Raw genomic sequence first — 16123 nt, 5'->3', positions numbered from 1 at the left:
TGCAATACATGATAAACAAGATAGCAAACACGCAAGTAAAGTAGAGACATGCTAATCACATATTTAACAAGGTAGTATTTAGGCATGCTGGATAAACAGTAAACAGGATCAGGAATGAATTCAGATCTGATGAACTAAGGCAGTAAATAAACACATAGGTTTAGATTCTAAAATTTAATCAGAGGCATACCAGTTAGGGAAAGAGAACACAAGATGTGAGACAAGTGTTGTGCAATTTCTAGCTTTGGCTTACAGCCGGCTAAACTGTTGAAGATCACAAGTAGTAGGAAGAATAGAGAACTTTTTTAGTGTAAGAATAGTTGATGAACTAATGTTCGTGTGCAGAAGTGAATATAAAAGAGAGTATATATAGTAGTTAAGAGCAAGGAGAATAAGGTAAAAAGGATAATCATTCAGTAAATTGAGGAAGCCACAGAATCAATTACACACAAATTAGCGTAAGTTTCCCTTAATTAAGGGTAATTTCCCAATGGTAAAGGCAGAATATATTTAAGGAAAGAAGAATTGAGTGAAACTTAAGCATATAATGGGTAATTGGGGGTAAATAACGGGGGTTTAATTATGAAAACAATTAGTAAGAATCAACAAGTATCGCAAACAATTCAAATAAGGCAAGAAACTAAATAAGGCTGCAAATAAAGGAATAGTCTTGACTCAACATATAGGTTTTAACGGAACAAATTAGCAAATCAAGAATTCAAAACAACACTGATTTAAGGAGAGAAATATAGGTTTACCATGAATAGACAGAATGAATATAGTCACATATAATCAGTAGAGGAGTCGAACCAAGAACCTTAATAGAGGCACATTAGGATAAAAATCAAAAGACATCGAATTAAGCTAAAGAAAAATCATAGGAACCAAAGCAAAGGTTGAAGTTGGTGTACAAGTAACCCGGACAAATTTAGAATCCAAACAAAATGACAAAAAATTGGGGTTTTAGCTTAAACTAGTTAGGGTTGAAGCAAACTTTACGAAATTAGTTAAAAACACATAAAAAAAAGATTAAATACTCAAAATTAGCAAAATGTTTTGAAGAAAGAAATTTTCGGGAAACCCTAGTTTAGAAAAATGGAAAACCACTCAAAAATCGGAAGGTTTTTGTAAAACTGATGTTAAATAGGTTTGATCCATCTCAGATCTTGCACATATCTGTGAAGTTCAAAGGACAAAATTAGAGTTTCGATAAAGACAACACAGAGATGAAGAAGTAGGCTTAGAAATCCATAGGTTTAAGGTGAAATAGGAAGCTCTTACTCGAAATCGAACCAGAACAGCCTAAAACAGGCAGAAAAGGGCCATAGGTGTAAGCGGACTGATCCTGGTCCCTCGAGGACCTTTGGAATGGCGATACCAGCCTAGGGAAGACCATTAGAGCTCTGATGGTGGTGAGAAACCGACACGAATGACAGTAGATGAGTGATGATGAGGGTGAATTAGGGTTAGGATTTCAGAGCATTTGAGAGGAGGAGAGGTACAGATGACGACAGTGAGAGGAGAGGAAATGAGAGACTTGGGAGGGGGGGTCATTAGGGTTTATTTTAGGTAAGGGGAGATCTGGACCATTGATCAAAATGATCAATGGCCAGGATTTAGCAAGAACTGGGTTGGGTAGATAAGGGGTTTGGGCTGGGTAGATTTTTGGCCTGGTTTAATTAAATTGGGGTTGAAATTGGGCTAGGTAATTAAGCTACATCCGAAAATAAGAGGGCCATTTGTTAAATACTCATTTAATTGATAAAACAATTTTTAAATATAACTAATAGGTTGTATAAAATAATTTTCATGCCTGGAAATATTTAAAATAATTACTTGATATTTTAAAAATATAAAAAGCTATTTTCTAGTAAATTAATATAATAATGCATTAATAGGCTATAATTGCAAATTAATTGGAATTGCATCCTAAAAATACAAATGTGGCAATTTGTGCAATAATTGAAACTTAGTATAAATGCAAATGATAAAATTAAGCCACAAAAATTATTATAAAATTATTTGTCATGTAATCAATGATTGTTTTATAAAATAAATGCTGGGATAAATTAATTAAAATATTTTAAAAATGTAGAAGATGTATGAAAAATACTAATTGATGCCAAAGCATAGTTTTGAAAATATTATGGGGAAAATTTGGTATCAACAACTGCCCCTCTTTACCCGAGAAGAATGAATAAGTTTTCGGGTAAAGAAATGATGGCCAATTTTGACCAAATGAGATGTTTTTGAAAGATAGAGGTTGTACTCTGGTCTTTGAGCTTCCTACATATCCCAGGTTTTACAAGAATCATGCCATGTGTAGTTTTGGACCCATCAGTAGAATATACAGATGAAGTCATTACAAAAACGGACACGGGATTTCGGGATGAATGCAAGAGTGGTTATAGTGAATGGTCAAATTTGAGATAGCTAAAGGAACTGGATCGAGGTCGCTCCTACTAGGATAGAGTTCGCTTACTGGTCACTTGCAGATAAAGATATGCTACAAACATGTATTTGTGTGAATATTTAAACATGATGCAGATTCCCTTTGGACCATAAAAGTTGTCTTCGGACGGTAAAAGATGACGTCCTCAGACCATGATATCCTGGGCCATGAATTATTTAGTGAGGGATTCGCAGGCCATGAAATGACATTCTTGGGCCATGGAAATGGTGCCTTCGAACCATATTGCCTTTGAATAATGATATGTAAATTTGAGAGATCCTCAGGCCATGGCATGGTGTCTTCCAGCTATGAGGATGATGCCTTTATACTATGACTCATTTGGATAGATTGGCGATATTTCATCCCATGAGGTGCAATAGTATGATGTTAACAAGACAAGGCTTAATCTTATGATATAAAGGGCAGAGCTTAGCCCGATTGAAAAACAAATGGATAATGCCGGAATAGACAATATTTTTGCAAGGAGAAACAATGCTTAGTCCCATGCAAATGTTGAGGCAGGGATTAGCCTCATGCAAATATGGAGGCAGGGATTAGCCTCATGCAAATATGGAGGCAGTGATTTGCCTCGTGCAGATATGGAGGCAGGGAATAGTCTCATGCAAATATTGAGGCAGAGATTAGACTCATGCAAATATGGAGGCAGGAATTAGCCTCATGCAGATATGGATGCAAGAATTAGCCTCATGCAGATAAGGAGACAAGGATTAGCCTTATGTAAATATGGAGGCGGGGATTAGCCTCAGGCAGATTTGGAGGTAGGGATTAGCCTTATGCAAAAATGGAGGCAGGGATTAGCCTCATGCAAATATGGAGGCAAGGATTAGCCTCATGTAGGTGTGGAGGCAAGGATTAGCCTCATGCAGGTGTGGAGGAAAGGATTAGCCTCATGTAGGTATGGAAGCAAGGATTAGCCTCATACAGTTGTGGAGGCAAGGATTAGCCTCATACAGGAGTGGAGGCAAGGATTAGCCTCATGCAGGTGTGGAGGCAAGGATTAGACTCATACAGATATGGAGGCAAGGATTAGCCTCGTGCATATATGGAGGCGAGGATTAATCTCATGCAGATAGGGAGGCAAGGATTAGCCTCATGCAAATATGCGGGACAAGTCTTAGTCCCATGCAAAGAACGAGTAGCAAATAAGAGGCATATTTCTTAGCTGGAGATATATTCGGTGCCTGATGGCCCGATCGATAGTGATCTTGTTATATGTATATATTTGTGGATGTTACCGTTACGTCAGATGTGCCTGTGCTCAAAGAAAAACTATAAGTTTTGTGAGAGGGAGGTTGGTTCATGCCTTTGTCCGCTGGCCTTGCTTTGATTCGTTCTGGGGGCCTTGTTTAAGTTTCCTTGGGTAACATCTAATTGTATGAAAATAGAGTTTTCGAAAATATGCAATACAAAATAGAGTTATTTAGAAACTTATTGAAATATCAAGTAATTTTGGATGAACTAGATACTGTAACACATTTCAAAGACATTGCAGCTTTCTCATGTTAGAATTTTGAGGGTCCTCCTCAAAATTCTACCCTACTTTGGTAGATGAACCTTTGGCTAATTTCTTAATCGATTTCTGACTTTCTGGCATATGTTGGCATCGGTTGGACTTGCTCCGGTATTTTGAGGGTCCTCCTCAAAATTCTGCCCCAGTTTCTGATCTTGGGAAAAATGAAAATTTTATTATGATATGACCGAACCCACAGGGCTGCCTACGTATCCCCTCTTAAATGGGAATCAGGTCAAGCGTAGTTCAATTACATGAGATGAGGAAGTGTAAATAGTCTAAGCATAGTATCTCTTGACTGCGTCTAAATTGATTGGTTTTGGCCAGATTTCTCCATCCATTTCTGCAAGTATGAGTGATCCTCCTATTAGCACCATGTGGACCATGTAAGGACCTTGACAATTGGGAGAGAATTTCCCTTTGGCTTCATCTTGATGTGGGGAGATCTTCTTCAGTACTAGCTGTTCTGGTGCAAATTGCCTTGGTTTGACCCTTTTGTTGAAAGCTCTAGACATTCTGTTCTGGTAAAGCTGACCGTCACATACTGCGTTCATCATTTTTCCATCTATTAGGGCCAATTGTTCATAGTGGATCCTTATCCATTCTGCATCGTTGTTCAGCTTCCTGTATGATTCTTAAAGAAGGAATCTCTACCTAGGCTGCGATGATAACTTTGGTACCATAAACCAGCATGTAGGGAGTTGCCCCAGTTGATGTGCGAACTGTAGTGCGGTATCCCAACAGAGCAAAAGGTAGCTTCTCGTTCCATTGTTTGTGGTATTCTACCATCTTCCTTAGTATCTTCTTGATATTTTTGTTGGCGGTTGCTACGACTCCATTCATCTAAGGTCTATAGGCTGTGGAATTCTTGTGCTTGATTTTGAAAGTTTCACACTTGGCTTTCATCAGATCACTGTTGAGATTGGCTGCATTATCAGTGACAATAGACTCGGGAACTCTGAATCGACAAATAATATGATCTTTAACAAAGTCTGCGATGACTTTCTTGGTTACAGCTTTGTAAGATGCAACCTCCACCCATTTTGTGAAGTAATCAATGGCTACCAGAATAGACCTATGCCCGTTTGAGGCAGTGAGCTCAATCGGACCGATGACATCCATTCCCTAGGTGGCAAATGGACAAGGTGAGCTTGTTGCATTGAGCTCATTTGGTGGCACTTTTATTATATCAGTGTGCACTTGACATTGGTAGCATTTGCAAACATACAGGACGCAATTTGTCTCCTCAAAAGTAACCGGCTCTAACTATCTTCTTGGCCAAGACAAAACTGTTCATGTGTGGGCCGCATGTCCTCAAGTAGTTTAGAAGCTTCTTTTGCGTCGACACTTCTTAGAAATCCCAAATCAGGAATTCTTCTATACAAATTTCCTTCGTTGTGGAAGAAGTGATTGGACAATCTCCAAAGTGTGCATTTCTGAGTGTGGTTCGCATGCTCCAGATATTCTCCTTTTGCCAAATATTCCTTGATATCATGGAACCAAGGATTTCCATCTGTTTCTTCTTCAATATGGGCACAATACGTCAGCTGATTATGAATTCTCACTGGGATAGGATCGATGAAATTCTTATCTGGATGTTGTATCATAGATGACAAGGTGGCCATTGCATTGGCAAAGTCATTCTGAATTCTTGGCACATGTCGACACTCTATCTTCGTGAACCACTTTCTCAATTCCTGTACATGGTGCAGATATGACAATATCTTGGAATTCTTGGTGGCCCACTCTCCTTATACCTAGTGCACAACCAAATTTGAATCACCGATTACCAGTAGCTCCTTAATATTCATGTCGATTGCCATGTTGAGTCCTGGTATGTAGGCTTTATACACTGCCATGTTGTTGGTGGAGGGAAATTTGATTTTAGCAGATACCGAAAAATGTTGACCAGTTTCTGATACCAAAACTGCTCCAATGCCCACTCTTTTGAAATTTGGAGCTCCGTCAAAGAACATCCTCTGACCGTCGTATGCTTCGGTAATGTCCTCTCCTACAAATGACACCTCTTCATCAAGAAAATACATTTTCAAGGGGTCTTATTCTCCTCCTATCGGATTTTCATCAAGATGATCTGCCACTGCTTGTCCTTTGACCACCTTTTGAGTTACGTAGACGATATCAAACTCACTCAACAGTATCTGCCACTTGGCTAGCTTCCCAGTTGTCATGGGTTTCTATAATATTTACTTTAAAGGGTCCATCCTAGATATGAGGTACGTGGTATAGGCACAGAAAAAATGCCTCAACTTCTGGGCCATCCAGGTCAAAGCACAACAGGTGCGTTCCAGCAGAGAATATCGTGCTTCGTAAGGTGTGAACTTCTTACTCAGGTAATATATGGCTTGCTCCTTTCTCCTTGTCTCGTCATGTTGTCCCATAACACATTCGAAGGCTCCATCCAATACTTATAGATAGATTAGCAACGGTCGTCCTAGTTCTGGCGGGACCAGAACCGGTGGTGTGGATAAGTACTCCTTGATTTTGTCGAAAGCTTTCTGACAATCCTCGGTCCAGCTTGTTTCGACATCTTTCCTTAGCATTTTGAAGATGGGTTCACATATGAATGTGGACTGTGCTATGAAGCAACTGATATAGTTGAGACGTCCTAGGAAGCTCATCACGTCCTTTTGCTCCTTGGTGGTGGTAATTCCTAAATAGCTTTGACTTTAGACGGATCTAGCTCAATCCCTCAACGATTGACAATGAATCCCAGTAACTTTCCTGCGGCAACCCCTAATGCACACTTTGCGGGGTTCAGTTTCAAGTTGTACCTCCTTAATCTGTCAAAGAACTTTCTCTAATCTGCTATGTGATCCGCGACCCTCTTAGATTTGATAATGACGTCGTCCATGTACACCTCTATTTTCTTATGTATCATATCATAAAAAATGGTTGTCATGGCTCTCATGTAAGTGGCCCGAGCATTCTTTAGACCAAATGGCATCATCTTATAGCAATACACCCCCCATGGTATAATAAAGCGGTTTTCTTTACGTCTTCTTCATCTATCCAAATCTGGTGATAACCTGTGAAGTAATCCATAAAGGATTGGAGTTCATGCTTGGCGAAATTGTCGATCAGGATGTGTATGTTTGGCAGTGGAAAGTCGTCCTTGGGACTTGCTCTGTTTAAATCTCGATAGTCAATATATACTCTGACTTTCCCATCTTTCTTTGGAACTGGCACGATGTTGGCTAACCAAGTTGGATACTCAACAACCCTAAGAACTTTGGCTTTGATCTGCTTAGTAACTTCCTCCTTGATCTTCGATTCATATCTGGTTTGAACTTTCTAAGTTTTTGCTTCGCTGGCGGACACATAGGATTAGTAGGAAACTTGTGAGCCACTATGGACGTGCTCAAACCGGTCATGTCATCCTATGACCATGCGAAAATGTCCTCATACTCCTTTATGAAACAAATGTACTCCTCTTTCTCTGTCGGCGATAAGTGAATGATGATGCGAGTCTCTTTGATGGTCTCGGCGTTCCCAAATTTACTGCTTCGGTTTTGTCAGGGTTGGACTTAGGCTTATTCTTAAAGTTTTCAACTTCCCTAACAACTTCCTTGAGTATCTCATCTTCTTCATCTAAATAACTATCCTCATGTTGTGTTTCCTCATTACATGTCACAGTCACCGGTTCATCAGGAAAAGTAACAATAACGCTATAGAAAGAAAAATATGGAAGATAAATAATAAATAATAAAGAGCAATGCATTTGATTAAGACTTAAAACATCCAAATGAGTACGGCTTGATAAATCGAGCATTTATTTTTAAACAAGTGAATCCAAATAACAAAATTACTAAAAATCTTAAATGCCTAGAATGGCTATAGGAATAAAATCTGCCAAGCTACCTAGGGACTCGGCGGGCCCAGGATTGTGTGGCGGTCCAGTTCCTGAGAACAGCTCTTTTTTCCACAATCTAAATAGTGAGGCCTTCGTCCTCCTCCTCCTCAATTATTGCATTGCAGTCCATGTTTTCATCCTCCAAAAATGGATTCCTTAGCCCAGCTAATGCTTCTTCTTCTATAGTTCCCCATATCATATTAGCCTGGTAAAAAGCTTGATCCAGATGGGGCACTAGTTGCTTGAGATAGTAATACGATCTGTGCCATAGAAGAGACCAATCATTATACTCTTGCCATGTATATTGGTATCTGAGTCCGAAGGTAGTACCATGATGCTTTAGCTGTATCGGTTTAGTAATACCCTGGAGATTCTTCCCAAGCCCTTTGTCGGGTTCATACCGAGACCATGCGAGTATGCTTTCTATTTTGCTACTCCACCAGTGTCTTTCTCAACGGCATTGACACATTCTATATGATGATAGGTTTCCCCTCCTAGCCTTCTTTTGTTCCTGACAACCAGGATGGTTTGACTAGTGTAAGTTACTCCTGTCTCAGTGAATGATCACCTCCTGATGGTTCCATTCAAATTTCATGGCTTGATGTAGTGTGGAAGCCACAGCCCCAACGGCATGTATCCATGGCCGGCCCAACAGAATATTGTGTGAGGCTAATATGTTGAGCACCTGAAATTTGACATCGAACCAACTTGGCCCCATTTGCAAATAAAGATTAATCTCCCCAATCATGGCCCTTTGAGACCCCATCTGCCCATATTTCATGAAAACCTTTACCCAATCATTTCAGAGTATCCAACGGACAAATGTTGGGGCTTGAACCTCCATCAATCAAGACTCTAGCAATGAATTTGTCTTCAAATTTCACTATTATATGCAATGCTTGGTTGTGATTCAACCCCTCAGGTGGTAGCTCATCTTCGTGGAAGATTATCTTATGACTTTCCAGCACGTGCCCTACCATATTGGCCATCTCTCCGCAGGTGATATTTTGGGTACATAAGTTTCACTCAACACCTTTATCAAAGCATTCTTGTGCGTCTCCGAATTTTGCAACAGTGACATTATGGATATCTAAGTCGGGGCTTTGTTCAAATGATCAACGACGAAATAGTCCCTTGCTTGTACTTTCCTCCAAATATCATCTGGCCCCGTTTCAATGATAGGCTGCTTGGTAGTGGAATCCTTACTTGATCCTCCCAAGTGTTCAGGTGTATAGATTCTCCCAGTCCTAGTCATTCCTTGTGCAGTATCGGATTCCTCCATCTTTGTCTTTCCTTTTTATCTAGCTTTGGCAACGTAATCCCAGGGTATTGCTTATGAGTTTAAATGAGGTGTGGCTGATACGGTCACTATGAAAGGTGTGGCCACTTCCACTTCAAATGGAACAGGGGTGGCTGCAGGTGGAGCTACCTCTACCTTAAATGGAACTGATGCAGCTACCTCAACTTCGATCGGCGACTGAGTCTTCACTACAATAGGAGTAAGCGTGACTGTAGGTTTAAAGTCATCGTCTCCTCGAATGAGCCTGATTGACCCCTCAAGATCCCATTCCTCGTCCATCTCTATCATATGTATCCCAATACCCCTATGATCTAGGAGAGGGTTGTTGCAAACATTGGGTGCTGCTTCTTTCGCCTGTATAACCTTATTGTCAATCAGCATCTTGATTATATCTTTCAATGTTCGGCATTCGTCGATGGTGTGCCCTTTCATACCAAAATGGTATGCATAGGTTTTCTATGGGTTGACCCATTGGGATGGGTTCTCTAATGCTACAACGGGAATAGGGGTGACGTAACTAGCGACTTTCAACTTTTCATATAGTTGGTCAATGGGTTTAGCAATAGCGGTGTGTTGTCTGGGTGGTTTGCGGCCAAATTGGGTCGTGGTCTTGGATAATTTTGGCAAACTGGAGGTGACTGGAAATGACATGGTTGGGAATTATAGGTATAATAGGAGTGGCTGTTGGGAGTATCTTGGATATGAGGGTTGGTATGTGGGTGGTGGTGCTTGGTACGTGGGTGGAGGTGTTTGATATATAGGTGCAGGTGTTTGATACATAAGTGGAGATTTCGGGCCGAGAGCCACCATTACTGCCTCAATGTCTCTTTTCTTTGATATGCCGTCTGATTGTAATGCCTTGTTTGTGGCCTGTAATACCTCAAAGTTTGTTACCATCTCGATCTTGATGCTTTTTTCAATTCTTTCCCCGAGTTTGATGATGTTAGAGAATTTATGGTTTTCAATAATCATCAAACTTTCATAATATTGCAGATCTTGTGCTCTAACGAAGAATTTGTTCATCTGTTCCTCGTCCAAAGATGGCCTAATCTTGGCCGTTTTTGACCTCCATCGAGTAGCATACTCGTGGAAAGTTTTGGTGGGCTTTTTCTTAAGGTTCTGAATGTAGAAAACATTTGGTGCATTTTTTGTGTTGAACCTGAATCAGTCCATGAAATCAGACGCCATACTCACCCAGTTGTACCATTTTTTAGGATCATGGCTGATGTACCAGGACAAAGCATCTCCCGTAAGACTTCTCATAAAGATTTTCATTTGGATTCTTTCATCCATTCCGACCCCAACAAGCTTGTCACAATAGGTTCTCAGATGAACCCTAAGATCACCTGTACCGTCAAACATCTCGAACATAGGAGGTTTGTAATCCTCTGGTAGTTCTACATCTGGCTGTATGCATAAGTCTTCATAGTTCAAACCTTCTATCCTTTTGCCTCATTCGACATCCTGAACTCGACTTGTCAACTTCTTGAGTTCTTTTGCCATGTTTTTGATGAGCAGGTACTTCTCAACAGATTCTAGTATATATGAGGTTGGTTGGATAGAGTGAGGTATGGTTTCTACGTATATAGGGTTGTTTTGGTGAGTGCCAGGTGCCTAGGTGTAGTGGTGGTCATTGGTTGAGTTTTTGAGGATCGGAAATGGGCTGTGGTGTGCTCTGGAGAGTGTGATAAGTGGCGGTTGGTGGGTATTTTATTGGTTGATGATGGCGTTGTGGCAGAGTCGGTATCGGTAAGGGATTGAGATTTTGGGGTGGGCTTGCATATTGATGCGGTGTAGGAGGGTTTTGTGAATGTTGGCTTGGTGTGTTTTGGGGAGGTGTTGGGTTCTTTGTGTTTTGTTGGTTGATGTCGGGGACATTCAGGGTGAGTGATAAGTTTGCCAAGTTGCGGACCTTCTCAAGCTCTCCCTATAGCTCCAGTATATTTTGTTCCAACCTCAAGACTAGATCATTTGGTGCCGGAGTACTCCGATCGTCTGAAGTTTCTGCGTTCTCATCATTCTCCTTGCGAATACCACTTAAGTCGTCCATTTTAGCTTTACCTTTGCTTTTTGTATTACTTGGAGGAGGAGGAGGTAGAGGGCCTCAAGATCTGGTGTGATATAATGATGATGATGATGCCAGTATGAGCGAACCAACCTTAGGCGATGGGAATAAAGAATAAAGAAAAACAAAAGGTAAACAAGTCAGTAAGGGTTCTAAAATGTTTGCAGTATTTAAGCACATATTGCGGGAATATAAATTCGCGTCTTAATTTGGAAGCCTCGTTGTGCCCGAGGTAGGTTTAGCGACAAATAAATTTGGAGAGATTTAGTTCCAATAATTGCCTTATTTCATTAATGTAAAAAGAAACGGCCCAAAATGAAACTAAACAAGATAATGTTGCTAATGACACTTGACCTTATTACATTAAAAAAAGGAAAGCAAGTGAATCTAGTCTACTTGGCCCCAGAAGGACCTTCTCCAGACCGGATGCTATTGTCGATCACCTCTCCCAACTTGTGCAGGTTCAGTAGTAGAAATGCCCTTGCCAGATGCCCTCCTTCATTTCATTCAGCGTTCTGACAGTTGGTGACCCACTTCCTCATCTTCCCCTCCAATTCCATCAAATTGTACTCTAGATATTCTAGCCTCTTGCTAGATTTAACAGCTCTTTCTTTCCACTCTTTAATCATTTCCATATCAGCATTATTCTGTGATATATGCTCAGTTTTAGACTCTCGAACTCTCTTGCGCAGCTTGTTGTACTTCACCTCGGCTTCTGCAAACTCATCTATGACCCTGTTTCCTGGACCAACCCTTGGCTCAAAGACTGTTGACAGATTATCATCCAACCATGAGGGGTAAAAGAATGAGTGGCCCGCATGGTATCTATCCAGATCAATGGTATCTTTCTCTACAATGATCTTCAAAGTCCACATATGTTGCGCTTCATTCTTATACCAGATGGCGTCACCCTAGAAGTCGGCTCTGAAGTGGCTCATCTTAGCAACCCATGGTATGACTTGTCTCCCACCCGCCTGTCTCATAACTTTAAGGGAAGCATAAGGGTATATCCCTCTTAACCCGATCAACACCAAATGTGGGGCATCTCTGGACTTATGATGAACTCATTAGTAGGGAACTACTCGAACATCCATTGAACCTGGTCATCAGTCAGCTTGTTGAAAAATTGTACCCATCCTACAATATCCTTAGGTTGATCGAACATGTCCGGCATGTAAGTTATTCTTTTAGGGTGGTGGAAGGCTATGAGGTCATTCCACGGACTTCGTGGAAACTCTTGGAAGTATTGGCCCCTTTGGAGATGTTCTAACAGCCAGACTTGTAATAGCAAGTTGCAACCATCGAAGAATATGTACCCCTTCTAACAGCGTTCCAAGGCCCGATACATATCCGCATGATCATAGGGACAATAGTATATGTCTGCCCCTCTATCCCATCCATTAGAGTTTTGGCCTCCACGGCTAGCCTAGTATGGATTTTATCCCCTTGGATTGGGAATGCCAACATGCCCAAGAAGCACACAATGAACACATAGACCCTGCGATGGACACAACCCAAAAAAGTGATTGAGAACTCTTAATCAAAAATATGGTAAGAGTTGTTGTGACCGTATCGTTCATAAAGGAAATCAAAAGGTATGCAGGAGTTTTTCAAGCACTCAAAATCATCATTTTTCTTCAGCCCCACCATCTTAAGGAACCCTCTAATGGTATGATTTTTAGGTGCTAGCAGACCAGGGCTATCCCAAGGTAACCCATCAAATCCCCTTATTTCTTCTAGAAGGGGAGTCATTTCTATGTCTCCAAAACACAACACGGCCCTTTCCTTATCCCAAAATAGAGTGGCAGCCTCGATTATCATCTTGTTTGGTTGAAGATCCAATAGTGATGGCAAATTACCTAAGACTTTCTTTAAATGATCTTGATCACTTGAGGGAAGATCCCTCCACCAATCTATCAAAAGTGGAGGAATACTACCAACCATACTGAATCTGGGAACTTCGTGCCTCATTTTCTGCAAAAGAAGAAAGAGTTAGGCCTTTCCCCGTCCAGGTTCGTCTATTTATACAGTAATGATTAGCATATTGGCACTTATTTTTCCAAATTAATGTACATAATCATTGTTACGTCCTTTGGGATTATGAAAAACCCGATGGACTTTTGGATAAAGCTTGTCTTAAAGGGTTATTATGCGAACAACATATTAACCCAGCTAGGTTTGACCATGATGCATGCACAATTAATCAGAGTAAGGCTACTATAGAGGTCTAGACTGGGACCCTAAAATGGATAACTTGAAGGGGAAAGGCACGGAACCGTCGAACGCACCGCTAATCGACTAGTTTTACTGCACACACGCCGAATTTAAAGGGTGATATATAGGAAGACCGCAAACACTCATCAAACATTGTTATAGGATTAATTACGCACGAGTGGAATATGATGTTGAGCATGATTTATGTAGAAATAAATAGCATGTTGTCAAGTATTTGCACGTAAGAGAAATAATAAATGCAGTATTTAAACAATTGAAAGACAGTTACAGAAAAGAAAACAAAGAGACAAGTCATTTTCAGGAAAATAAAAAAACATAAATGCTTGAAAATAGACAGTTAAATTCAAATAAGGGAAAAGGGTATGTGGGATACAACATGCTTGGACTAATTCACAAAATAAGTTCATTATGGTAAGAGCCGAAAATATCCCCAGCAGAGTCGCCATGCTGTCGCGCCCCCTTTTTTCCTTTTTGACAAGGAAGTCCGGGTTTCGACATTCATGGGGGAATAACTTGTTTCCTTTTGGGAATTGGGTATTTGAAGAGTCGCCACCAAACGGATTATGGTGCGTTAGGGCCCCTAGAGCGATTAACTCATGAACTAGTTTGCATCACCAGAGATTAGGGTAAGGGCTCAAAAAAACCTTGAGCGGAAGGTGTTAGGCACCCCTTGCGGTCCACAACGGTGGGTCGCGGTCGAACTTAAACTATGTGAATTAGTCATTTACACAAGTAAAAAATTTTAAGACATATTTGCAAATAAGGGTATGTTTCCACATTAAATACATGTATGATTCAGGTAATGGAAGCAAGGGACAGGTTTGAACAACTTGCACATGTATAGGAAAAGAAAAGGAAGTTTATAAAATTTAAACACATAGGGATTGGGAAAGGGAGGTCCTAGGTTGATTAGCCTACAGGATCATACCTATGCAATGCCTGGTAATCTCTCCTCAATAAAGGGCTACACGTGACCTTAGCGCACAGGTCATCATATCCTTTTACTGCCCACTACCCTCCCCTTAGTGGTTATAAACGAGTTTAATCAACGACTTCTAAGCGTGCTGCTACCCGTCCCTTCCTTATGGTCCTGGAGGAATTTAGGACCTCTAAATTTGGACAGTTCTAGACAACCTAAGATTTGTAAAAGGTAAAAATCTAGGCTGCAGGAAAATAACATATAGGACAAGCAAATAAGGATAAGCAGTTAGAAGGCTCACATTCACCTCTGCATGTATATCGGCAGACAAACAGCACGTCTAAAACACAAATTTTGAAGAAATTCAGAAATCCTAATATCATGATATCTAGATAAATGTTGCTGATTCAGGATATGTATAAGGAAAGTAGCAGAATCCTAACCAATTTTCCTACTGGTTTTATAGCTTGTTAAGCCTGGATAATCTCACATATAAATAGAACTGGTTTCAAAGTTCATTAACACCCTAAGGCTTGCCTAAATGTGTATATATAGTCACAATTCTGGGAAGACATTTTGAAGTCCTTTATCCTATAGGCATGCTTTCTAATGATATTAATTAACACAGCGTTGAGGACTATTAAAGAAACGAGTAGGATAATTAATTAAACTCATTTATAACCTATAGGCATGAGTTCTAATTATACTGCTTTTAGATCCTATAGGCATAATTTCTATAATTAAAACTGATTTTAGATCCTATAGGCATGATTTCTAATTAAAACCGACTTCAGATCCTATAGGCATGATCTCCAAAGAGACAGATTGGAATATATGTCATAATGGAAACTGAACCTTAGTTATTGTATTTCCTATATGCATGGTGTCTAATCATGTAAAGGAAAGCAGGCAGAACTTATTTGACCAAAGCAAAACCCTATAGGCATATTATCTAACAAAACACATTTGAACCAAATGAACCCTATAGGCATGTTATCTAACAAAAACATATTTGAACCAAAATGAACCCTATAGGCATGTTATCAAAAAACACATTTGAACCAAAATGAACCCTATAGGCATGTTATCTAACAAAAAACACATTTGAACCAAAATAAACCCTATAGGCATGTCATCTACCGAACTTTACCCACAGTATACAACTACCCTCCCTTTTCACTAGTCGCCACAATATTTATTTACAATTAATTATTACAGACCAATGATTGAATAAGTTACATAAATATAAATGTACATTAAGCTATATGGAGCTTCAAGTAGGCCCAAAGTAATTTCTGGTATACCAAGCCTTCAGTAATCTCAAATGCCCAACGTTTCATAGCCAATTTCATGTCTAGGTGTGCCTGAGTTCCCTAAGAACCTCAAGGATCACGGGCAGTGCTCACACCCAGACCTTTCTAAAATAAGGACTGATTTATATGCAGTGTGGAAGAGCCAACATTGATATGCCAGAGTTCATAGAGATATCAGGGACCTCTAAGCAGTACACATACTAGAGGGGCAAGACTTAATATGCTAAGAATAAGTGAGAGTGTTTGACATGATTTGAAAGAGTTTTGGTAAAAAGTATGAAGAGGGTTCTTATAAATGAATAGATTTTTTGAAAAACTAGTACTAATTTTGGAGGTAAAAACAGCTTGGGAAAAGTATGGTAAAACATTTTTTAAGTCAAACATAAATCACAGAACAACCATTATTAAGAAACACTTGGCAAGCAGGTTCCACACAA

General features: G+C 40.0%; 2 protein-coding genes across 2 annotated transcripts; both read right to left on the bottom strand.

The window, feature by feature from the left end:
- Nucleotides 1–4261: 4261 nt before the first annotated feature.
- Nucleotides 4262–5105, bottom strand: LOC138882857 (uncharacterized). Its single transcript, XM_070163493.1, has 2 exons — nucleotides 4879–5105; nucleotides 4262–4607 (listed from the first exon to the last, which is right to left on the bottom strand). The coding sequence occupies exons 1-2, from the start codon at nucleotides 5103–5105 to the stop codon at nucleotides 4262–4264; spliced, it is 573 nt and encodes a 190-aa protein (XP_070019594.1).
- Nucleotides 5106–5245: 140 nt separating this feature from the next.
- Nucleotides 5246–6028, bottom strand: LOC138882856 (uncharacterized). The gene is made up of 2 exons (XM_070163492.1): nucleotides 5774–6028; nucleotides 5246–5680 (listed from the first exon to the last, which is right to left on the bottom strand). The coding sequence occupies exons 1-2, from the start codon at nucleotides 6026–6028 to the stop codon at nucleotides 5246–5248; spliced, it is 690 nt and encodes a 229-aa protein (XP_070019593.1).
- Between the last annotated feature and the right edge of the window lie 10095 nt (nucleotides 6029–16123).

The sequence above is a fragment of the Nicotiana sylvestris genome, chromosome 12, assembly GCF_000393655.2.
Source record: "Nicotiana sylvestris chromosome 12, ASM39365v2, whole genome shotgun sequence".
In the NCBI taxonomy this organism is placed as follows: Eukaryota; Viridiplantae; Streptophyta; class Magnoliopsida; order Solanales; family Solanaceae; genus Nicotiana; species Nicotiana sylvestris.
This window is presented reverse-complemented; position numbering and strand designations above follow the sequence as displayed.